The sequence below is a fragment of the Eucalyptus grandis genome, chromosome 11, assembly GCF_016545825.1.
Source record: "Eucalyptus grandis isolate ANBG69807.140 chromosome 11, ASM1654582v1, whole genome shotgun sequence".
Classification (NCBI taxonomy): Eukaryota; Viridiplantae; Streptophyta; class Magnoliopsida; order Myrtales; family Myrtaceae; genus Eucalyptus; species Eucalyptus grandis.
Window position 1 is genome coordinate 6,699,475 of NC_052622.1, and position 25,270 is coordinate 6,724,744.

The 25,270-nt window shown below is 40.6% G+C and overlaps 3 protein-coding genes across 3 annotated transcripts; all 3 read left to right on the top strand.

Moving 5' to 3' along the window:
- Nucleotides 1-1,514: 1,514 nt before the first annotated feature.
- Nucleotides 1,515-3,846, top strand: LOC104427098 (ubiquitin carboxyl-terminal hydrolase 12; the record flags this gene model as incomplete). Its single annotated transcript, XM_039304989.1, has 4 exons — nucleotides 1,515-1,641; nucleotides 2,763-2,892; nucleotides 3,333-3,502; nucleotides 3,596-3,846. Coding segments are annotated over exons 1-4 (678 nt in total), but the record flags the coding sequence as incomplete, so codon positions are not given.
- Nucleotides 3,847-16,257: 12,411 nt separating this feature from the next.
- On the top strand, nucleotides 16,258-17,277 carry LOC104424648 (MATH domain and coiled-coil domain-containing protein At3g58200). Its single transcript, XM_039304166.1, has 3 exons — nucleotides 16,258-16,538; nucleotides 16,641-16,801; nucleotides 17,072-17,277. Exons 1-3 carry the CDS (start codon nucleotides 16,321-16,323, stop codon nucleotides 17,221-17,223), a joined length of 531 nt encoding a protein of 176 aa, XP_039160100.1. The 5' UTR covers nucleotides 16,258-16,320; the 3' UTR covers nucleotides 17,224-17,277.
- Nucleotides 17,278-23,662: 6,385 nt separating this feature from the next.
- LOC120289675 lies at nucleotides 23,663-24,451 on the top strand. Its single transcript, XM_039304990.1, has 2 exons — nucleotides 23,663-24,000; nucleotides 24,160-24,451. The coding sequence occupies exons 1-2, from the start codon at nucleotides 23,663-23,665 to the stop codon at nucleotides 24,449-24,451; spliced, it is 630 nt and encodes a 209-aa protein (XP_039160924.1).
- The last annotated feature ends 819 nt before the right edge of the window (nucleotides 24,452-25,270 follow it).

A 25,270-nucleotide genomic window follows, 5' to 3' on the forward strand; every position in this document is an offset into this window, starting at 1 on the left:
AATCAAAGCAATTAGAAGGATAACTTCTATTATTATTTGACTAGAGATCTCGGAATGGATGGTTCTCTCTACTGCGACTATTCCGGTTCCTTGTTTTTGCCATCAACACTTCTTAAGAGTGGAACACAATCGTCTCATCAAGCATGCAAAAAAGATGTTCGCCGACAAAATCTTTCACTAAAGATGGCAGAGCTTCAATTTTATTATTTGTAATGGATCTCATGTCGCTTCGGAAAGGAAGCAACAGATCTAACCTATGGCAAAAGTAAAGTACAAGGAAATGGGAGAAATGCAAAATGCGATTGAATGTAAAAGTATAGTAGCATGAAAGATAACAATTGAAAAGCAAACTAATAAATTGTCGATTTGGCACAAAGGTCCCTTACAACCATGCGTATTAGGCTATTTATAGTGCTTTTCCATGGTAATTGCCTCTTAGCGGTTACCATTTCGATATCTACAACATTCAGGAAGTCTCGATTTCTGGTTAGTAACTGCCCTGACTTGCCAATATTCCTGCTCATACCGACTCGTGCAACCGCTCCCATTCTTACTTCTTTAGTTTCAATAAGGCGCTTTTGCATTATTTGAAACCATTTCTCGCTGACTGTTAGTGTTCCGGCCCACTTTGTTTTAATCTCCGTGTATTGGCCAGGATTTTCCCTTTACAACTCCTGAAGCCCAATGAGCTAATTTTGGTTCCAACGATATGTCACTTAATATTGACTAAACTTAAACATTACATTTAAAAGAAAAAAAAAAAGCAATTTAGTTGAGACAAGCATCTTCACATTTCATTTAGTTTTAATTACTTTCCTTTTCTTTTGAAAATTTCATTATTTTAAATGTAGCCTATATCATTTGAAGCAAATTTGTTTAGGAGAAAACGAAAATGCCATTAATTTTGTCCAAAATCCACTTAGTTTGAACTAGATTGCACATTTTTTTAATCCAAAACCGTAGATGGAAAATAAAAAAACTAGCTAATTAGGTTCAAGTATGAGGATCTCTTATTGCACATTTCTTTAATCCAAAATCATAGATGGAAAATGAAAAACTAGCCAATTAGGTTAAAGTATGAGGATCTCTTCCTCTCTATAAATGGGAGACTCCTCAATTTGTTTTGACACCTTTGATCGACGAAGACATATGGAAAGTCAAGGGAATTCTTGGAGCATTGAAAATTCTTGAGGTTGGACTTGAATTAAGCCATCAATGCCCTCGAATTGTGCTGCAAAGAAGAAAGAATCATAGAATTGTCATGATTCGATTTGCACTCAGAAATTGTACAACATTCATTGAAACGAATACATTTCATCTATATTTTCTGATCTAGAATTTGATTTGTGCAAACACATATGTAAAGATATGTTTACAAGTATATGCCTGTGCAAAATGCGAGCCATCCAATAAATATACAAAGTTAGAACTGAGATAATGTTCGCTCATGTGCTCACATATGACATTTCACTTTGCTTTTGTGATTGCCATGTGGCAAGCCATGGGGCGCACAGATGAAAGATGAGGTGAGCAGAGATTTGGATGATGAAGCTTTTATGGTTGGATTGAACCTCAAAGTTAACCTCAAAGTTTTGGTTTTATACGAATATGGATTGGTGATGGAAGTGGGCCAAGCGAAAGGTTTCCTTGTTTTTGAATATCAAGAACTTTCATTTGGATTTTCGATCTCAAATTTCATATTTTCTTTTTCTTTTTATTATTATTTTGGGCTTAGAGAGAAGTTTCTTTTATTATCATTATTACAAATAGTGTTATTATTATTATTCAATTTGGATCCCCTCTTGTAGATCACGGTATGAATAAAAGGGTTGATTGCTCTTTAGGTTGGACCGACGAAAAACTTTAATGGAAAAAAAATTTCCCTAAAAAATAAGGGAAATTTTAATAGTCTTAAATTTCTTTTTCTCCGAGTCTCTCGATTGAATTTTGGGGCCTTTTTAATGAATATCATCCTCGTCTAGCGTGATTTTTTTTTAATTGATAGTGAAACGGGCATGAGTTCCCCATCTTTTCTAATAGTCACTCGTTCGTCAAAATTAATTCTCTATTAGTCTTACTGTTAAGATTGAATGGGACTGCTGATGTGCTTCTCTTTATTGGACAATAGAATTTTCTTGAATAAGTACATCGAACTTTACTCGTATATACTTACCTTTTTATCAGATATATATTGAAAGTCACAAGCTAAAACCCTAAGTTTCATCGTTCTATGTTTCTCTGGCCAGGCAATAATCCAAGAATCTGATGAATTGATAAAGATGGAAAAAGCAAAGAATTTGGATAAATTCAAACCGTTCTTCCCCTTGCCCTTCTGAACTCTCAAATGGTACAAGTTTAGAATAAAGCAAACTGCAGAAAGCATGAGAATGAAGCAACTGCACCGAAGAAGCGACAAACAAAAGCTGCCATGATAAATAATCTTCATTGATTACATCTAACAACCATCATTCAATCAACCCTCGAGACTTTGGATCGAGTTGCAAATCTCCAACGTTGAGAATGACTTCTTTCGAGATATACAGAGAAGCCGACCCCGGTACGTCCCCTCAAATATAACCCCATATAGTTCCGGTGTTGCAAGAGTTTCTCTTTCATTTGTGGTAAAAAGAACGTCTGTGTACATAGATATTTTCAATTGCTACATGAATAACTTTGGAGTCTTGGATATACTTTACACTCGGGCTTGAAGTAACTATAAGAGCTCGTCAGTTGATTGGTTTTTCTGGTTTTGGTCAATGCAGTAACAACGAAGGAGATTAGAGATGTTGCACCGACGCATTATGTGCTCAAGATTGAGTCTTTCTCTTTGTTTGCGAAGAACAACAAGGAGAAGTATGAATCGAATGAGTTCGAAGCAGGAGGCTATAAATGGTTCATTTCTCTTTTCTCTAGTCTCCACCTCACACTTTCACATTCAAAGGCATCAAAAGAACTACATACAGTGGTTCCACATTGCTAGCAAAAGACATCGGTCAATCAATTTTTGAAGATATTGTTTCTCATACGGAATCCTACGGCTATGCTCTAAATTTGAACCTTTCTTCGAGAATATGGTTTAAATACTTTACAGACAGATAATTTCTGTTACTGCTCAAGAGTCTGATGTTCAAACCCTTTATAATCTTGTAAATTCATACAGGGTAAGGTATTCTTTTTTATGATGAAGAGATTGTTGTGAAAATAAATGTTGATTCAGCAATCAGAAGTTGTAGCATTTCACAAGTTCTAAGAATAATTATTGCGAATTCATAACCAAGAACTTTTCGTGTACGTTCCAGGCTCGAATTCACAAAAGCATCTTGATCTTGCAGGAAATTGATCCTGTATCCCAATGGAGACAAGAGCCGAAATGGTGAAGATCACATCTCCATATATCTGGCGGTTTCTGGGACCAGTGCTTTCCAATCTGGTGGGGCGATTCACGTGGCCGTTAGCTTCTCTTTATACGATCAAGTCCGCGATAGATATTTAACTGAACAAGGTAAAAAGCTCGGTAATGACAGCAAAAGGTAAGATATTCGTCTCCTTCTAGACATTAATGTCGAATCGACGAATCTTCGCTTGTGAATTGAAGGGAGAGTTACGAGGCTTCACGTGTTGAAAGCCCAATGGGGAGTTCCGAGATACATACCATTAAAATTTTTCACCGACCCGTCAAATGGGTACCTGGTGGACGACACCTGCGTCTTCGGTGTGGAGGTTTTCGTCGTCAAGAGCTCGGGAGTCGGCGAACGTGTGAGGATGCTGGAGGAGAGCACACCGTATACTTATGAATGGAAGATATCAAGGCTCTCAAGCTCGGAGGATGAATCTCGATACTCTGATACGTTCACTGTTGGAGTCTATAAATGGTAGCTCTTATTTACGAACTTTCCTTTCAATGTAAACTTCTGTCTTTATTGATTTATCGTTTGTCCTATCTATTTATCATTGTTTTCAATCTTTTTCACAGGAAGGTGTATATGCGCCCACGTGGTGATTCGAATAACAGGGGCAAAAACCTTTCAATGTTTCTCTGGTTATATAATACGGAAGACTTGGCTTCTAACGAGAAAGTGAACGTGAGGTTTGTCATTCGGTTAAAAAGCCAAAACAATGTCGTACTCCGTCAGCCGGAAGGTGAGTGTTTGTCCTCATAAGTGGATGAGCCACTTCGAGGCCATCGTATGCACAAAGTCCAGAGTAATGCCAAAGTACAGCGCTAATTAAATTGCACCTGTTAGGCTGTTAGTAAGGATCAAATTCGATTTGTCCATGTAGTCCATACGATTAGAAACCACTGAAATCTCTTATATTTCCCAACTGTAATATTCTGCCCTCTTGCTTTGTCTTTGCAACTTTGCAGTTCTTACCACATGGTTCAGTCGCTCCATCCCGAACTGCGGTTGGCCATCTTTCATGCCACTAAAAATGGTTCGCGAAAGCGTGAAGGATGATCCATGTGTCATTGAGGCCGAAGTCACGATGGTTGGCACATCTACCAAATTGCCATAATGGCAAATATATGTACTGAATGTATTCATAAGTAGACAATCACCGGCAATTCTTTCCTCACAACAATAATATATGGATTGGATATATTTGTTGATACCTACATTTTAGAGGACAGACATATCGAGTGTACATTTAGAAATGAAAAAAAAAAAATAATGAGTAAAAAGAACAAAGGCTCAATTCGGTCTTGGTCCGATTTGTGCAGCCCACAAGAGGAGCCTTGAGCCCAAATTGCGGCCCAGATCCACCAAATCCATCAATTTCTACTCATTGAAGTGTCCATCGTGCGGCCCAATTCACGTAGCCCGGTTTTGATTTGTTCCGACACTGCCCAGGCCCATCGAATATATAAAATCAATTTAAGCTTCAGCCGAAACGCAATTTGGTCCAGGGCCCAAGCCTGTGAGAGAAACCGATGACCGAGTGTTCGTGAAAATGCTTGAACGAAATTGCATTACACAACTAAAAAGCATCTTCCTGAACATGAACCTGCTTAATCCATGATGTAAATGTTGATTTCATCCATTTCTATCTCTGGTCTCAGTGGTTTAGACTATGGCAGAAACCTTCAAATGCTATGCCTCTCTTGTTTTTATCTGATATTATGTGTACATTTAGTCTTCAATCCATACTGACTTTGTTACCTTCTCCACTGTATATATATCAATGTATAAAGCCTGAATCTCTGTCATAGAGTAATGTTGTCTAACCAAATGAGTTTTTGAGTATTTTTTTCTATATTTTAATTTGTGATTGTTGTTTGCATCTAAAAATAATAATAATAATAAATAAATAAACTGAGAAGAGTAGTTACCTAGAGGGTCACTCAACATACATGTTTCTTGTGTACTATGCTACGTGCTTATTTGTGGTGATCGGGGAGCTCTCCGGCAAGAAAAATTGGAGAACTAGAGTTCTCAGGTCACTAAAAAAATCCATGGAAAGCAGAGTGCACACGCTGTCTATGTGTTGATGGGTTGAAGATAATGAAAGTGACGGCTCTCTGTGAATCGCTCAAATAAAATGGTGCAGCTTTGATTAGATTCTACTTGGATTCCGGGCAAGGGTTCACGGCTCTCACTTTTGTTGGCAAGGGCGTCACGGCCCTCGTGTCCCCCCAAGCGATGGTCAGGGGTGCAATGCTCTCGCCCAGGGCTTCAAAACCCTTGAAAAAAAAAAAAAAGGAAAAATTATTAAAATATCAGCAAAATTTTATTAAAAATGTGTCATTTATATCAAATTTTTGATCAAAATTGACAAGATTGACTCAATTAGCAAAAAATACAAAGGTTTAAGACTTAATTGGCAAAAAAGAAAATGTTTAGGATTAAATTGGCAAAAATGTAATAGGTTTATGAATTTTTTGATAATTTTCCCATCTTTAATCTATTATGAGGATAACAATATGTTCTTAACAACAAAAAATAAAATAAAAAATAATTATAAATTGTTGTAGGGTTCATAAAAAACCAAATAACAAAAAGTTTAGAAACTACATTAAAAAAATTAAAAATTCAAGGACCGCATTGCATATTGGACTAAAATTCATGGATCATATTGAATAAATTAAAAATTCATGAACAAATTATATATTGGGCCAAAGTTTAAAACTATTTGTTTCGTTATCCCTAATTTTATCTATAAGGAAATTGAATAGAAACAAATCAGAATTTTTTTAAAATAATCGACTTGTGGATGCTCTATTTGATGTGTTATCTCCTTACTTATATGTAGAAGCACAATATAAGAAAATCGAAGGGAAACCTGGGACAATTAAGAATCACCACGATGAATGATTTAGGGTCGAGTTTCACTTTGGAAGCACCACCTCCCACAACAACCATACATTGTGGGATATGCATGGAAGATGTTCGGTCTGTTGGCTGGGTCCACCTTCATGTGGGGCCCAGCCAGCATTAAAAAAAAAAAAAAAGAACAAAAGAAAAGAAAAAGAATAAAAAGAAGGGAGTTATCGTACGTGGTGTGTGCGCCCGGAAAAGTGACGAGAGAGAAAAAACAAAAAAAAAAAAAAAAAAAAAAACTGCACAAAGGAGAAAGAGAAGAGAGGAAGAGCGCTGCAACTTTGCGGCTTTGATTCGAAGGCCAAATATTGTTGGAATCGGCTCAAATTTCAGTATGTTGTTCGTGAGACCGAGGGCTACGAGTTGATGGTTTTTGTTCGTCGAGAACCGTCTCCAAATTCTCCAGTTGCGGTTAAGGTTTTCTTGCTCCAAACTTGTTTGTCTACCTATGTGGTGAGAAGAAGATGATTGTAATATTGATGTTGAGACTCTAGTGTGTGACTAGAGAAGAGTACTTTGTGTATCCTGCTATTCTTGGTGATTAGTGGATGTTTTTGGGCGGTCCGTGGTTTTTCCCGCATCGAGTTTTCCACGTTAAATCTTTGGTGTCGTTATTTGCTTTGTCTACTTATCATTCCGGCGTTATATTTGCATTTTGTGAGGCTATATATTGCTGGTTGTTGCTGGGGGTTAAGAAAATTTTAGTTGATTTAGCTTCGGGGGAGAAATTGATCCTGGATTGAGTTTGGCCGTGGTGAATTGTTATACCCGGGTTCTCCCCAACAAGTGGTATCAGAGCACGGTTGAATTTTAGTGTTAAATGGAAGAAACCAGCAGCACCATGTTTAAGTTAAATGCCTCGAATTATTCTATTTGGAAGCCTCGGATGGAAGATGTGTTATATTGCAAAGACTTATTTGATCCTATTGAGGGTGATGAAGCCAAAGGAGATAAGGAAGACAAAGAATGGGAGAGAATGAATCGGAAAACAGTTGGGTTTATCCGACAATGGATTGATGATAGTGTTTTTCATCATGTTACTCAAGAAACGAGGGCAGACACTTTGTGGAAGAAATTACAAGATCTTTATGAGAGAAAACTCCACAAAATAAAGCTCTTCTAGTTAAGCGACTTGTGAATTTGAGATACAAGGAGGGGAGTAACATGGCGGAACACTTGAGTGAATTTCAAGATGTTGTAAATCAATTGACAAATCTTGAGATTGATCTTGGTGATGAATTGCAGTCATGCTTATTACTTGGTACTCTTCCCGATAGTTGGGATACCTTGGTTGTGGCATTAAATAACTCGGCTCCTTTTGGTGTGCTTTCTATGAGTATGGTTAAAGAAAGCTTGTTCAATGAAGAAACAAGAAGAAAATGCTTGAATTATGCCTCTACATCGGATGCTCTTGTTATAGAAAACAGGGGGAGAAGTCAATCAAGAAGGTTTCAAAGAAATGATACCCGAGGCAAGTCAAGAGGAAGGTCGAAATCAAGACCGAGGAGGAGTGTCAAGTGTTATAATTGCGGCAAAATAGGCCATTATGCAAAAGAGTGTTGGTTGCCAAAGAGAGATAGATTCCATGATAGAAATGGAGATCAAAAGAAAGAAGAGAAACAAGCTACAACGGCGGTTGCATCCGATGGCGATATTGTATTTGTATGTGATGACGGATATGTGAATTTTACATGCCAAGACTCTATGTGGGTTGTTGATTCCGTAGCTTCTTTTCATGTCACCTCACGGCGTGATTACTTTGCTTCTTATCGCAGCGGCGACTTTGGTTGCATAAGGATGGGAAATAGTGATGTTTCCAAGGTTATTGGCATGGGAGATGTTTATTTGAAAACCGATGTCGGATGTAATTTGCTTTTGAAAAATGTGAGACATGTTCCGGATATTTGACTTCACTTGATCTCTACGGGTGCCTTGGATGATGATGGTTATTGTAATTCATTCTTTGATGGCAAATGGAAGTTGACTAAAGGTTCCATGGTAGTGGCAAAAGGTAAGAAGACAGCTCTCTCTATACCATGCAAGCTGACTTGATTAAAGAAGAGGTAAATGCAGTGGAGGATTCCTTGGTTGATTTATGGCATATGAGGCTGGGTCATCTTAGCAAGAAATGACTTGAAACTCTTGCTAGAAAGAACCTTTTACCTTTGAAAGAGAAAAATCTAAAGGAATGCACTCATTGTCTGACTGGTAAGCAACATAGATTCTCATTTCAGAGTTCCTCTCCACACAGGAAATTAAATGTACTTGATTTAGTTCACACTGATGTTTGTTGCATGGATGCTAGAACTCTTGGAGGTGCATTATACTTTGTGACATTTATTGATGACTGTTCTAGAAAAGTGTGGGCTATTGCTTTGAAATCTAAAGATCAAGTACTTGAGGCTTTCAAGCAATTTCATGTCAATGTGGAAAGAGAAACCGGGAAGAAGCTGAAATGTGTTCGGGCTGACAACGATGGTGAATATAGAGGCCCATTTGAACACTATTGCAGGGATTATGGTATCAAGCTTGAGAAGACTGTTCCAAAAACACCACAGCATAATGGAGTGGCAGAGAGAATGAACCGAACAATTAATGATCGAATTCGGAGTATGCTTTCTCATGCGAAGTTGGCTAAGTCATTTTGGGGTGAAGCGATGAGAACAGCAAAGAGACTTGATAAATCTTTCTCCATCGGTTCCTCTTAAGGGGATGTTCCGCAAAGAGTTTGGAGTGGCAAAGATGTTTCCTACAGCCATCTAAAAGTGTTCGGTTGTCGGGCATTTTTGCATGTTCCAAGAGATGAAAGATCCAAGCTTGATGACAAGTCTAAACAATGTATTTTCTTAGGTTATGGACATGAAGAGTTTGGCTACAGGTTATGGGATCCAGTTGCAAAGAAAGTCATTAGAAGTCGAGATGTGGTGTTTTGTGAGTATCAAACTATTGAAGACATTGACAAGGTGGAGAGACCAAAGAATACATCTCAACGTTCAGTTAGTTTCAGCCCAAATCCTTCTAATGTTGATAGAAATTATGGGGGAGAAGTGCAAGGAAGTCATGAAGATGGTGAGTCCTCACATAATGTTGATTCTTCAGCTGACACAAGTGAAATAGCTGAGGAAGAGCAATTTATCCTACCTCAAGTTAGAAGATCTGAAAGAGAGCGTAGGCCTTCTCAAAAATATTTGCCACATGAGTATGTGTTACTCACTGATGCAGGGGAGCCAGAAACTTATGAAGAGGCTATATCATGTGAAAGAAAGAATGAGTGGCATGAAGCCATGCAAGAGGAGCTTAAATCCTTGCATGAGAACCACACATTTGAATTGGTGAGGTTGCCTCAGGGTAAGAGAACACTCACAAATAAGTGGGTGTATAAGTTGAAGACGGAAGAAAATAGTTTACAACCACGATACAAGGCTAGACTTGTTGTGAAGGGCTTTCGTCAAAAGAAGGGCATAGACTTTAAAGAGATTTTTTTCACCGGTTGTAAAGATGTCTTCTATTCGAGTTGTTCTTGGGTTGGCCGCCAGTTTAAATTTAGAAATTGAACAACTTGATGTAAAGACGGCTTTTCTTCATGGAGACCTAGAAGATGAGATATATATGGAGCAACCAGAAGGTTTTGAAGTTGAAGGCAAGGAGCACCTTGTATGTAGATTGAGGAAAAGCTTATATGGTCTCAAGCAAGCGCCTAGGCAATGGTATATGAAGTTTGAGTCATTCATGGAAGAACAAGGATACGGTAAGACAAATTCCGATTCTTGTGTTTTTATGAAAAGATTCTCAAATAATGATTTTCTTATTCTCCTACTTTATGTGGATGATATGTTGATTGTTGGGCATGATGCCAAGAAAATCAAGAGTTTGAAAAATGAGTTGAGTAAAGCTTTTGCAATGAAAGACCTAGGCCTGGCTAAGCAAATCTTAGGCATGAGAATTACTCGTGATAGGAAGAATAAGAAACCGTGGTTATCTCAAGAGAAGTATATTGAGAAGGTGCTTGAAAGATTCAACATGAGCACATGTAAACCGGTGAGTACTCCACTTGCAGGCCATTTCAAGTTGAGTAGTAATGAGTGTCCTTCAAGTGAGAAAGAGAAGGTTGAGATGATGAAAATTCCTTATGCATTGGCCGTGGGTAGTTTGATGTACGCCATGGTTTGTACAAGACCGGATATTGCTCATGCAGTTGGTGTTGTGAGTAGATTTCTCTCTAATCCAGGTAAGGAGCATTGGATTGCTGTTAAATGGATTATGAGATATCTTAGAGGCACTTCTACACTTTGCTTGTGTTATGGAAATGCAAAGCCTGAGTTGAGTGGCTACTCGGATGCAGACTATGCCGGTGATGTTGATTCCCGAAAATCCACATCGGGTTTTATAATAATCTTTGCAGGGGGAGTTGTTTCATGGCAATCGAGATTGCAAATGTACCGCTTGTCTACAACTAAAGCGGAGTATATTGCTATTACCGAAGGAGGTAAAGAACTTTTGTGGATGCAAAAATTCCTACAAGAGTTGGGCTTGAAGCAAGAGAAGTTTGTTCTATATTGCGATAGCATGAGTGCCATCCATCTTAGCAAGAATCCGGTGTTTCATTCAAGATCGAAGCATGTTGATGTGAAGTATCATTGGATCCGAGAAAAGCTAGAAGAGAAGCTCTTCCTACTTGAGAAAGTTCATACCGACAACAATAAGTCCGACATGATGACCAAAGCCTTGCCCGTGATGAAGCTTGATGCTTGTAGAAGAAAAGCGGGCATGACAAATCTTCCCACATGAGGTGGAGGGGGAGATTTGTTGGCTGGGTCCACCTTCATGTGGGGCCCAGCCAGCATTAAAAAAAAAAAAAAAGAACAAAAGAAAAGAAAAAGAATAAAAAGAAGGGGAGTTATCGTACGTGGTGTGTGCACCCGGAAAAGTGACGAGAGAGAGAGAAAAAAAAAACTGCACAAAGGAGAAAGAGAAGAGAGGAAGAGCGCTGCAACTTTGCGGCTTTGATTCGAAGGCCAAATATTGTCGGAATCGGCTCAAATTTCAGTATGTTGTTCGTGAGACTGAGAGCTACGAGTTGATGGTTTTTGTTCGTCGAGAACCGTCTCCAAATTCTCCAGTTGCGGTTAAGGTTTTCTTGCTCCAAACTTATTTGTCTACCTATGTGGTGAGAAGAAGATGATTGTAATGTTGATGTTGAGACTCTAGTGTGTGACTAGAGAAGAGTACTTTGTGTATCCTGCTATTCTTGGTGATTAGTGGATGTTTTTGGGCGGTCCGTGGTTTTTCCCGCATCGGGTTTTCCACATTAAATCCTTGGTGTCGTTATTTGCTTTGTCTACTTATCATTTCGGCGTTATATTTGCATTTTGTGAGGCTATATATTGCTGGTTGTTGCCGGGGGTTAAAAAATTTTAGTTGATTTAGCTTCGGGGGAGAAATTGATCCTGGATTGAGTTTGGCCGTGGTGAATTGTTATACCCGGGTTCTCCCCAACACGGTCGATCTCAATCTTCAAGACCACGGAGCGGTGCGATCACTCCTTCTGCAGTCGCTGCATGTCCTCACACATTGCCGCAAAGATCAAGGACGGAGCGGCGAACGTGCGATGTCCCAAGTCGGATTGCAGGACGGTGCTGGATCCCATTACCTGCAAACAGCTTGTTTCGAGTGTAGGGTTTGCCCGACGGTCCAACCACCAGTGAGAATCGGCTGTTCTAAGGTTTGCGAGGTATTACTGCCCGAACTTGATTTGCAGAAAGATGATTATAAACGAGTGCGGAGGGATGGGTTTGGGGGTGGGAGTGGTTTCAAGTGTCCCAGTTGCAACGGGAGTGGTTGGTTTCGGGACGAGGATATTCATCTTCTGGAACGTCTTGCGGAGAGGCAGCGGTGGAAGCGGTGTAGTCAATGCCACATTTACGTGGAGTTTGGTGGAGGTTGCAAGGACATTGTGTTCGAGTAAACTTCTCTGATTAACTTAGGTTTGGTGATTCCTTAACTAGTTAATTCTGCCAATGTTTCTCCCCCGTCGCATCTCTTGCTTCGACTTGAATAAATGACTAGGCTTCTTATTCCCTCCAGTCCAAACGTGCTCTTTTAGGTTTCGGTCCGATTGAAGATAATCTGTGGAGTTTTGATCAACCGCGAATTCTTTGATCCATATATTTATATATATATACACACACATGTGATTTGGCATGTATGAATATGTAAAGGGCCACGTAAAATCTGGCTACTCAGCTGATTTAAATTCGATCCCAGTACAACAAAACGACTTAAAAGGGACCCTCGTTTCGGCTTTTATGCAGATGTAAAACTCAATTTTGCCATGGATGCGGGCGAAAGAGAGGCCCCTCCTCTTCTTGTGCCTGCGGAAGAAGTCTGGGAGTAAAGTGGCATCACGCTGGGCTTGGCCATACTATTTCTCTCAGTTCTGCTTGGGTCATTCCATTATCTGACATATATCCTTTCGCTGGGCTGAGAAAATATTAAGCTCTAAGATATCTTTTCTTGGAGGGCCGAAGAAGACTATCCATGGTTGTTGACATTAAGTTTTGGAGTTACATTTTGATTATTCAAATTACTAACAGTTGTCAGATTCTATGATGTTCATTTGATGACAATTGACAAGCTAAGAATGGGTATTTTGAGGATGGTAGCTCCGTTCTAGAGACCAAAAAAAAAAATTAACTTCTCTCGTTTTTTATTCTCTATCTCAGTGGAGACGAGCAGAAATGAAGAAGGTTGTGCGTCTCTGTATCCGGCTGTGACCATTCCTTTCAAGGTTGGCTCGGATGTGAATGCAATTGTTAGGTTCTTTGTGTTTGATCGAATCTGCGACATGTACTTGGCAAAACAAGGTAACCATCTCCAGATATCAATTTTGAAGAAAATGCTCAATGCAACTTTGGTTGGAACTTTTAGAAAATTTACACTTATGCTAAAAAGAGGGCACTAGGAGGTTTCACACGATGAGTCCAAGTGGTATTTCAAGATTTGTGCCCCCAGAAAAGTTTTAAGGATCAGTCGAACGGGTACCTTGTTGTCGACGCTTACATTTTTGGAGTGGAGGTTTTCATCATCAAGAACTTCGGCATAGGTGAATGTCTAACACTAATTAAGGGTACATTCTCACGGACACGTGAATGGAAGATAGCAAATTTCTCAAGTTTGGTAGAACAATCCTGCTAGTCTAAAATATTTTTTTGCTAGAGATTAGATATCATAACTTAAATTTTTTGCTAGAGATTAGATATCATAACTTAAATTTCTTAAATCTGTTAAGTTTCTGTAGGAATGATATCTTTGGCGTTTGCTTATAGATTTGTTTCATACGAGACCAAGATGTTCCAAAAGAATCGCGGTCCATATCAATAAAAATCAAAAGACGTGGTGCCACAATTAATAGAAGGATAACATTGCAACGAATTTCAAAAAACCAAAAAGAAGAAGAAGAAGAAGAAGAAGAAGAAGGTAATGGATTGAATTGATGATCAAGCCAAAGGTTACAACAAGTGGGGTGGTTCGATCATCAAATAAATGGAGACTTATAAGACAATTCCAATGACTTCACACGAAGAATAAATGTTGGGTCGTGGGGCCTCTTGTCTGCACTCGACTTATACTAAAATATGTGATTTGAATTCCTTAAAAATGACACTATACTATTTGTCCTTCAAATTGGATTTTGCCTTGTTAAATATTTAATAAACTATAAATAAGTCATATTATGGGCAAACTGCCTTATCGAAAAAAGAAATAAAATATTCTAAATTATACATGCCATAGATAAACAAAATATTGCTTTTCATTGGACTTTTGACGTTTTATTCCTAAAACAAATTTTCAAGATTTCTTTGTAATCATCCATCATATGTGGCCCCGCTAAGGAAAAAATTATGAATACGTCTGATCCCCAATTTTGAATCAGTAAAATTGCAAAACTTGAAAAGGCTTCATTCAAAATGTCATCTCTTTAACTAAAAGTACCAATTTAAATATTTTTTTGGGATAATCGCTCAAAATTCCTTGTAAAGTTTGAACTTTAACAATGTTTCACGATAGACTGTTAAAAAGTAAATATTATCTTTCTTAACTTTGACAATTTTGGGTTATGGCACTTTTGGGAACACTTCTATAACATCATTAATATAATTTAAGAGGGTGGGGAGGGGGGCGGACACGCTGTCAATGGAGGTAAAACAATGCAGCAAAATTATTTTGATAAGAAAAACGAGATAATTATTTTTACTTCCATATTTCTCTGTTTCTCTGTTCCCAAAAACTGTTTTGAAATATAAATCCGTTTGGTAACGCAATTTGATTTTTTCAATTTTTGGAACAGATTTATATTCTAGAAATAGATTTGAAAAAGAAATCAGAAGTCTTCAAAATTTTTGGCGAGAAATTAATTTCGGTTACAGAAATTTTGTTATTTGCACTCTTAATAATTATGTAAATAAAATAAAATAAAAAATCAGCGAATGCAATTAAAGTTGGAGTTGACGAGGCGGTTTCAAAATTTAAGAAAGATTGTGCAATCATGCCTAAAATCGAGGAAAGAATCCGTAACTTTTCAAAAAGTCAGGATTACGATCCAATGGGAAGGTGGCAAATTTGGGAGATTTTGAGCGGTCAACTTTCTTGATGATTTTCTCGGAACGAAGCGACTGAATCTTGGGAACCCTAAAAAAGCAGTCTTTTTTCTTCCATATCTCTCACTCCACCAAAGACCTTCGGAGCCATCAAGCATCATCTGTGCTGTAGCAACAAGAAGAATCACACGATGTCAAAGAGAAAGAAAGAAGCAACGGATTCAAATGCTGCTAAAGTGGGCGACGAACATGATGGTACCGTTTCCCTCCTTGAGTTTCTCCCAGAAACAACAAATGATAATAAACAAGTGGAATTTTCTCCCAAGTAAAACAATATAGTTCATGTGCTGCATGAGTCTCTCTCTTGCTGGTGGTAAAAAGATTGTCGATGTACTAGGATTTTCCAATTGTTACATGAATAACTTGGAGTCTCGGGTATAATTTGCACTAGGGATTAAAGTAAGAACTTGTCGGTTGATCGGTTTCTTCTGTTTTTTTTTTTTTTTTTCAATGCAGTATTGTCGACAGAGCTTAGAGATGTTGTGCCAGCACATTTTGTGCTCAAGATTAAGTCTTTCTCTTTGTTCACGAAGAAAAACATGGAGAAGTATGAATCTGGCGAGTTCGTAGCAGGAGGATATAAATGGTTCGTTTCTGTTCTTTCCGTTCTCCACCTCACGCTCTCACATTCGAAGGCATAAAAGAACTATATACGCTGGTTTAACGTCAGGTGGCCGAAAAACATCGGTCAACTAACTTTTGAAGAGAATGAACATACTATAGAATCCTATGGCTATGCCCCAAGTTTGGGCCTTTCTTCCAGAGGATGGTTTATATACTTTACAGGCATTAATTTCTGTTACTGCTAAGAGTCTGGTGTTTGGACCCTTTGTAGTTTCGTATATCATCCAAAATAAGGTAACTTTTTTTTCTAAGATAAAGACATCGTTGTGAGGTTATATGTCGCTTCAGTAATCTGAATTTGAAATACTTCAAAGATCCTAAGAATAATTATGGCCAATTGACGACGGGAGACTTTTCGTGTACATTCCATGATCGGGGAGCTCTTGATTCTGCAGGAAACTAATCCTCTATCCCAATGGAGACAAGAGCCGAAACGGAGAAGATCACGTGTCGGTATATTTGGCGGTATCTGGGAGGAGTCCTTTTCAACTTGGTTCGGAGATCCGTCCTTTTCAACTTGGTTGGGAGATCCACGCGGTCGTCAGGCTCTCCGTGTATGATCAAACCTGCGATAGATACTTCACTGTACAAGGTAAAAGATCTGTAACAGCAGCCCGAAAAGCAAAGATATTGTCACCTTCTGAACACTACTTGGCTTGTGAAATGAAGGGAGAGTCGCAAGGTATCACGCGTTGAAAACCGAATGGGGAGTTCCGAGATACATGCCTCTGAAAACTTTCACCAACCCATCGAATGGGTACCTCGTGGATGACACCTGTGTCTTCGGAGTGGAGGTTTTCGTCATCAAGAGCTCAGGAGTTGGCGAATGTTTGATGCTGAAAGAGAGCGCATCATACACTCACGAATGGAGGATATCGAGGCTGTCGAGCCTGGGCGATGAATCTTTCTCTGATGTGTTCACTGCTGGAGACCATAAATGGTAACTTCAAATTACAAACTTCCTTTCAATGACAACTCTTGCTCTTGCGCATATTTACTTTTTTCCTTTCTATTGCTACTACTTTTTCATTTTCTTCCCCAGGAAGGTGTGGCTGTTCCCGAGGGGTAATTTGGCTAACAGAGGCCAAAGCCTTTCGATGTTTCTCGTTCTAGTTGATGCGAACAATCTGGCTTCTGGGCAGAAAATGAACGTCAGATTCATCTTACGATTAAAAGACCAAAACAACATCATACGTCAGCACGGTAAGTGTTTGTTCTCAGGAGTGGGATGAGCGGTCCATTTCAAGGCCATTGTAATTAGTAGCGAAAACAGAAAGTCCAGAGTGATTCACAATGTCAACCGCACGATGAGCTTTGCTCTCGCGACAGCACACCACTAAATAAATTGCACCCGTAATGAGTTGAGAATTTTGTTTGTTCATGTAGTCCGTATAATTAGAAACCGCTGAAATCTCTTAATGTTTCCAGACTGTAATTTTCTGCACTCTTGCTCTTGTCCTTGCCATTTTGCAGCTTGTGCTATTGTATGGTTGAGTAGCTCCGCCACGAACTGGGGTTGGCCTACTTTCATGCCGCTGACAACGGTTGGGAAATGCTTGATGGATGATTCATGTGTCATTGAAGCCGAAGTCACAGTGCTCGGAATAGTTAGGAAATTGCCATGACAGAAATGTCATGTACTGGATGTGTTCATAATCAAACAATCATCGCTAGTTCTTTTCTCGTGACATATAATATATGGATTGGATGTGCTCGTTGTTGATGCTAAATTTTAGTTGACAAGACTAGGGCGTACATTTATGTAGAGATAAATAAATGAATAAAGAGTAAAAAGAACAAAGGCTCAATTCGGTCTTGGTCCGATTTGTGCAGCCCGCAAGAACACCCTTTAACCCAACTCACACTGTTGTATTATCGCATTAGATTGACGTGTGGTTTTCATTTTAGCTCATGGGATCAAGTCCCAAGCTTATAACAAGTCATGTTATAGAGTTTACTTTTTAAAATCCACTTTTATCTTTCATTATATCTCTGATGTGTTGTTTTGAATTCCTCATATGGCATTCATGTTTTGAATTTTCAGTTTTGTTCAACAATTAGGATACACTTTAGGAGTGACTTAAATTGAATATCCATGCATGAACACTTGGTAAAAAGAACCTTAGGATTTTACATTTCGACGGAATCGCATGAACCACTTTTTAGATAAACAAATTTAGTTTAGGTATTGAAAGAGCACTAATTAATTAATTTGTATAAGCAAGTCTCTAAATTTAGGAGTTCTAGTTCATAAGAAGTAGAGCGTATTTTCACGGGTCCCTTATAGAATAGAATCCTGTCTTTAGATCAATTGAATTTGAATTTTTTAACATCGCACACGGTAAGGGTATGGAGAAACTTATGCTGAATGAGATCGCAAACCTTGAGTGGAGGAGATGCTAGTTCATGCTCAATAATTCGCTAAAGTCGCTTCTCCAAATCCTAGTTTGGGAGGGTCGCGATAGTGTTCTTATAGTAAGTCCTTTTGGTGGAAGAACCCTGAATCCAAGGCTGGAATTTATTGGAAAAGTTGGAATGTGCTGAAGATGAGGAAGGATCAGGGAGGAATGGGTTTTAGAGATCTAATCACATTCAATAAAGCAATGCTAGGAAGACAGGCTTGGCGATCGATAGAAAACCCTACATTTTTATAGAGTAAACTATTCAAGGGACTCTATTTCCCTTCTACATGTTTCTATCATGCCAAGACAGGATATCGATCATCATAGGAATGGAAAAGTCTACTAAGTGGTAGAGATGCTATTTCAGGCTCAGCACTATGGGCAGTAGGTAATGGTGCAAGGCACAATCCCTAGCCCAGCTAATCGAGACGACCCCTTGATGGTAGCCGAGCTCATAGACACGAACAGTTCAACATGGAAGGAAGAAAGCCTTCAAAACTTGTTCGAAGACAAAATTGTAAGTGAAATTTTGGCCATCCCCTTACCATCAGACAGAAGGGCAGATAAATGCATTTGGATGGCGACTAAATTAGGCAATTATTCAGTAAGAAGTGGGTATAATCAACTCAAAAGTTTAGAAGACCACTCGGCCCACACATCACCCTCATCTTCATATCAAAAACCCAAAGAACTGTGGAGCAAAATATGGAGTCTACGCACCCTCCCCAAAGTTAAAGTGTTTATGTGGAATTTATGTCAAAATGCCCTTCCTACTAAAGCGAATCTAGCCAAAAGAAGAGTCTTACCCGAGCCATGGTGTCCCCTATGCAAAGCGTCTCCCGAATTAGCAGAACATTTGTTCTTACTTTGCCCCTAGACCCATGAAATATGGTCAAATCCCCTCCTCTAGATTCAAATACAAAGTATAGAATTAAGAAGCATAGATTGCTGGTTTATGGAATATAAAAGCCACCTGTCTCAAGCTCCCCAACCCGAAATAGTTGCCGAAGCCCTCTGGCTCATCTGGAAAAGAGGATTGCAGCAGTTTTCCAAGCAAGGAAGCCAAATCCTCAGGGTGTAGTGGTTGATTTGCTCACATCACAGCAAAAATCAATAGATCAAACTCCATCTTAGCAGCAAAATACTGATCAAACTCCATCACAGCAGCAAAATACCGAGAGAAATAACGCAAAACCTGCAAGGTGGTGACCGCCGGACCCAGGATGGGTGAAAATCAACATCGACGAAGCCTTCACACCAGGGACTAACGACGGATGCGTAGCGGGGTGTTGACGCCTAAAATTTACTACTAATTAATTAGGTTTTACTTTATTTTTTATCTTTTTCGGATAATAAATAACAAAAAAAAAAAGAAAAAAAAAGAAAGAAGCAGAAAAGAAGAGAAGCAGCCTCCACGTGGGCCCTCGGCCCATCGTCGCCTCAAGCCCGGCCCCCTCTGCGTCGTCTTCTTCCTCACGCCACTGAGGAGCAAGCGCGGGTAGGTGCGACGCCGGAGAAGCTTGAGCGGACGTCGGTCGCGTGCGGAGCAGAGGAGCAGTTGGCGTTGACGGGACGTGATCGGAGGAGGTGATGATGGCGGATGGGACGGCGTCCGACCGGCGGGTCGAAGCCTCGCCGACCGGCCGCTCCCGCTCCTATAAATAGAGGGGGGCCACCATCGACGAAGGGGGGCCGGGAAAGGATCGAAAGCTGCAGATCCTCGAAACCTCCCACTGAGAGACTTCAGAAGGGGGGCCGAGGACAAGCACGCCGAGATCCAAGGTCGGCCGGAGACCGAAAACAGAGACACGCATAGAGAGGTCCGAGAGGGAGAGAGGTCGGTCGAAGCTCGAGGTCCCCTGAGAGACTTCGGGGAGTTCGAGCGTAGGGTCGGCCGTGGTGTGGTGAGCTCGGAGGGGTCCCCGAGAGACTTTGGGGAGTTCGCCGAGCGAGCCCGAGGGAGAGGGAGGATAATCCGGCGCGGGTTCGGCCAGATCTGACCGTCCAGGAGCCAACGTTGCCGTCGTCGTTCGCCGCGGTTGTCGACGTCAGTCCGTCTCTGCCTTTGTTGCCGTTGCTCGCCTTCGCCGTTGCCGCCTTCAGCCGATCCGGCATCATTGCCGTCGCTGTCTTGTCATTACCGCCATAGGCCACCGCAGTAAAAAGGGGTCGTCGTTGTCACCGTTGCCTCTGTCGCCATCGCCTCTTCCCGTAGTCCAAGCGTTGTCGCCGCCTTTGTCGCCGCCATCGTCGCCGCCGCCGCCGCCGCAGCACCTCAACCTTCCCCTCTCCGGCGCCGCGAATCGAGAACCCTAGGGTTCTAGATTTTTCGGGTCGCGGCCTCGGGTCGTCGGATCGGACTCGGGCTGCGAGCCGGGTAGGGTTTCAAGGGGGCGGCCGCGAGTCGGGTCAAAATCCGGGTCGGATACGGGTAGGGTTTCGCTGGGGGGAGCGGGTCAGCGAACCGGGTCATGGAGTGAGTGGTGGATCCGGGTCGCCGGGCCGGGCCGGGCGTCCCTAAACGCCCGGCCACGGCGTCGTTTTGTTTTTTAAAAAAAAAAAAAAAAAAAAGTCGGGCCCGCGTAGCCACTTTTCCCCGTCTGCGCTCGGGCTGGCCCGAGTCGAACCCAACTGCGGATCCGACCCGAGTTGGTTTTGTTTTATTATTTTAATATAAAATAATATTCTAATAAATAATAAATAAATAATTTATTTAAAAAATCAAAAATGTTTTAATTTCCAAAAAATCAAAAAATATTTAAAAATGTTGAAAAATGTTTTATTTTCTAAAAAAATCGAGAAAAATCAAAAATAATTTATTTTCCGAAAATATTTTGAAAAATATTAAAAAATACTTTATTTTCCGAAAAATCAAAAAAATCAAAAAATTTCATATTTTCCAAAAAAGCCAAAAATTCATGAAAAGGCCAAAAAATTCAGAAAAAGCCAAAAGACTTGTATTTTTTTGGAAAAATACCAAAAAATCCAAAAAAATCCCTTTTATGTCCAAAAATTAGAAAAGACTCAAAAATGTTTTCCTCCTGAAAATGCATGGAAAATCCCTCGAATATCCAAAAAACCTCAAGGTTTAAACAAGATTAGGTACCGAAAGGGCATTAGTGATTAACTAGTGTAATCAAGTCCCCGATCCTAATTTCTCGCTTTGCAAGTGAGTGTTTCTCCCGATACTTCACTTGGATTTCTAATCAACCCACCCCAAATCGATTAGTGGCGACTCCATTTTAAAAATTGATTTACGGGTTAAAAACTTGAACCATTAAGTCGTGAATTGGTGGACTTGGGAGAGTCCGGGCTTAATAATTTCAGCCGAGCCATTAGCCTCCTTAGGCGCTCGACCCAATTGCGGGCGTCGAAAAAAAAGAGGTCGCGATAGCTTGACGACTCCGCTGGGGACAATTGAGGACTTAGGTCATTTTATCTTTGTTTAAATGCTTTGCTGACTTGGTTTTTTTTTTTTTTTTTTTTAATGCAAGGTAATAGCTTAAAATTTTTTTATTCTGTTAAAATAAAATGTTTTTGTGATTATAAACATTGTGCATGCTTTCTTGTTTTAAACACTACACATGACACACACACACACAACCCGGCCGCCGACACAGGCCGCCATAGGATTTCTAGGATGGTGTTAAGAAAGATACGACCTCGAACGCGAGACTGCGATGTAGAGGTTGCCTTTCTTTTCCCTGAATTTCTTAGCCGAGGTTAGGAGGGTATGCTGCTAACGCGAGACTGCGACGGGCGGATATCCTTTTAACCTCACTAAGCCTTCTGAGTTAGAAATCGAGCCGTACATTCCATCTGTATGTCTCTGTGCTTGCCATCTTATTTAAAAGCAAAGTAATTTATTTACTTTTACTTAGTCTCTTCTGGCTCATGGCAGCATAGGGTCAAGTTGTTTAGCCCCTTTTTTAAATGCGATGGGAAGAATCGATATCAAGTTCATTCATGCTCCAAAGAAAGAACTCCTCAGGTGGTGGAATCAATTAGATCAGCTTGGCCAAGAGCGTGTCAACATGAGGATTGGTCATCTCCTCCCATTACTCCAAATCAATATTCACTCTGGGGTCATGCAAGCCCTGCCACATTTTTGGTGTCCGGAAACATCCACCTTCGTGTTTAGCAAATTTGAACTGACCCCCACTTTGGAGGAATACGGTCTCACCATAGGAATGCCCACAGGAGCGGAACTTGCTAAGCCACTAATCGGCATCGACCCCATAGTCGAGTCTATCACGTTTTTAAAAGATCATTCAGTAAGAGAAATTGTTAGAAACAACAACAATGCTTTCCCACTATCATCCTTAACCGAATGCTTTGAAAAACAGTCGATGTCCCAAAAAACCAAGATCTTCCTTTTGGCGTTCTTTGGATTTATTGTCTTCCCCTATAGAAAGAATGCCATAAATCCTTCAATCGCGGAGGTAATAAATCAAATCATTTTCGGAGCAGGATATGTAAACATGGTTTTGGCCGAAACATTTTTATCCCTTAACCGTTTCAAAGATAAAAAAGAAAAGATCATGAGAGCTGCCCCAGAAATTTTACAGATGTGGTTCTTTTCCTATATCAAAGGATTTGGGCACCTCATGCAAATATTTGAAATTAATAAGTCCAAGCACCCACTCCAAAAGTTCCAAAGCTTGGAGAAATATTCTCTAGATGAAGAATATTCTCGATGGATTGACTTATTAAAAAACTCGCTCCCGAGACATTCATATGGCGAACTAAGTGGTTCCTTGCGGGCGAGGCACGTTTTGCGCTTGATTATTATGATCCCATCCCACTGCTGGGTCTCTCCGGAGCTACCTCATACTATCCATATAGGTGGCTCGCCAAGATGAGAATCCTTCAAGAAGTCCCACCACCACTCAAGACAGGACTATTTCGAGTTTCTTTCAACCCCACCGGTTATGACTACTTAGAGGAAATCAACATAATTCAGAATGCATGGGATAGATGTCACCCAGAGAGGATTATTGTACCCAGAAGATTGAAGGGATAGGAAAAAGCCCATCATGCATCCACCTTTTACATCCTCAACCATGGGATTCCTGAGGAGTTGCGGCCGGTAATCCCTGATGTAAGTAGCCAACTTACCAAGCAAGAAAGGATCAAGTCTCTTGAAGAAAGTTTGAAGACCAGCAAGAGGCGCATATCAAAGTTATCTCAAAAGAGCAAACGGCGTCGCAAGATCGAGACTTCCCATCACATATAAAAATGGGTGTCGTGGCTTTTTTATGTGAATATTTTAATGTGAATGTCTAGGGCCGTCCTGACTTGTGTCAAAAATCCTTTTGGCATTGTATAAATCTCTTGTTAATAAATAAGAATGACTCGGCCCTTGCCATGAGCCAGTGTTCCATGTGTTTCCTTTATTTACGTTTTCTCCATTTCCTGTGTTGACAGGTAATCACAACATAGCCATATTCACCAAATCCAAAAGCTTGGATGGCTGAAGAAAATGTACCAAGCCGTGTCGAGATTATGGAAAAGAAATGAAGCAGTCTTCAATGTGTTTCAACAACTCTCAAAGCAAATAGATTCCATCCAGGGCAAATTGGCCCCTACCCCGGCCTCAATTGAAGTAGTATTACCGCAATCATCCACCCGAGGAGAGCAGGGAAAAGAAACCGATGATAGCATGCCCGAATTGGAGGATGACGCGCACCAAATCATAGTTGAGAAAGTAAAACCTACCATTTCATCTAAAACTGAGCATGATAAGCGTCTGGAGAAGCTAGAAGAAAGGCTAAAGCAACCGCAAGGCCCGCAAGATCCTACTCCGACAGACCTCTCTATCTACTCCAAAGTCAAAATGCCCGAAAAGTTTAAGATGCCTGAATTTGAGAAGTACGATGGCACGACCTGCCCAAGGGCTCACTTGCAAATGTACTTGGTTCGAATGACCCAGTACGTTAGTAATGTGCCTTTAATGATCCAGTTGTTCCAATCAAGCTTGGTAGGTCTCGCCTTGAGGTGGTACATCAAGAAAAACATAAACCTCATCGAAACATGGAGTGAAGCAAGTGAAGCATTCCTCAAGCAGTACAAGTTCATAATGGATATTACCCCTTCTCGTGATGACCTCGATCGCACGGAAAAGAAAAAACAATAATCTTTCAAAGAATATGCTATTAGGTGGAGGAATCTCGCCGCCCAGATTAGCCCCGAGCCAACTGACTTTGAATTGAGAAAAATGTTCATCAAAACCCTCCCCTATGAATACCGCAACCGGATGGTGACTACGATCGCTGAATCATTCAATCAACTCATTCCAGTGGGAGAGCAGATAGAGATAGGATTAAGGGATGGTTGGTTCACCGAGCTTGTACCTGTCAGCAGAAGGTTCGGCATGAAAAAGGATAAAGAGCCCCTGATCGATGTCAATGCCACCTACACTGCGAGTGCCGGTCACCTCCCCACCGTTTAGACAAGCGCAGGCCAACAACAGACCAATAGCCGTCAGCCTCAACGCTACAACAATCGAAGACAATTCACTCCGCTGCCTGGATCTCCTTCCCAGGTTTTGGCAATCCTCCGGAGCAAGAATCTCCTCTCAATTGAGCCAAAACGACCCAATGCTGAAAGCTTCTCCAGCTATGACCCGTCCAAAAAATGCGATTATCACATGGGAGAAGTAGGCCATTCAGCGATGATTGCTTCATCCTTAAACATCGGATCCAGAACCTGCTGGATACTAAAGCCTTCTCATTCCAGACGACGAAACCAAATGTCCAAAGCAATCCGCTCCCTGATCATGCTGACAAACTAAATGCGATATTTGGTTCTGAAGCCAGTCAAATAAAAAATGTCAATGCACATACTGTTGACATCTACCGAGGGCTAGTAGAAGCCGGGTATTATTCAGATGACCAAATACCACCTTTGGCGACAATGGAAGAAAAGGTATCAAGGATGATAGAGGCTGGAATAATCGTGCAAGTTGATCGCACTAGCATAGTTTCCACTATATCACAAGTCCTCATCAACTGGGATGAGGAATGTGCCGCGCTGAATGCCAAAAAAGAGAAGAAGAACTCCACCCCACCTGAGGATGTATCTGAAGGAAGAGGAGCCATAGTTAAAGCATCGATAGAGGAAGCAGCTATAGTCATTGAAATCCCCCAGCCTTACAAATATGAATGTAATAATGCGGTACCATGGTCCTATGACCTTGATGTGGGTTTAGTCACGAGATCCGGCGAACCTATGCTCAAGCGAATGCGCGATCCTGCTAAGCCCGTCACCG

Coding starts and splice junctions, on each gene's coding strand:
- LOC104424648 (XM_039304166.1), top strand. CDS start 16,321: ATGCCTCTGAAAACTTTCACCAACCCATCGAATGGGTACCTCGTGGAT. Junction 16,539..16,640: donor ACTGCTGGAGACCATAAATG/GTAACTTCAAAT, acceptor TTTCTTCCCCAG/GAAGGTGTGGCTGTTCCCGA. Junction 16,802..17,071: donor CAACATCATACGTCAGCACG/GTAAGTGTTTGT, acceptor GCCATTTTGCAG/CTTGTGCTATTGTATGGTTG.
- LOC120289675 (XM_039304990.1), top strand. CDS start 23,663: ATGCCCGAATTGGAGGATGACGCGCACCAAATCATAGTTGAGAAAGTA. Junction 24,001..24,159: donor GTAGGTCTCGCCTTGAGGTG/GTACATCAAGAA, acceptor ATATGCTATTAG/GTGGAGGAATCTCGCCGCCC.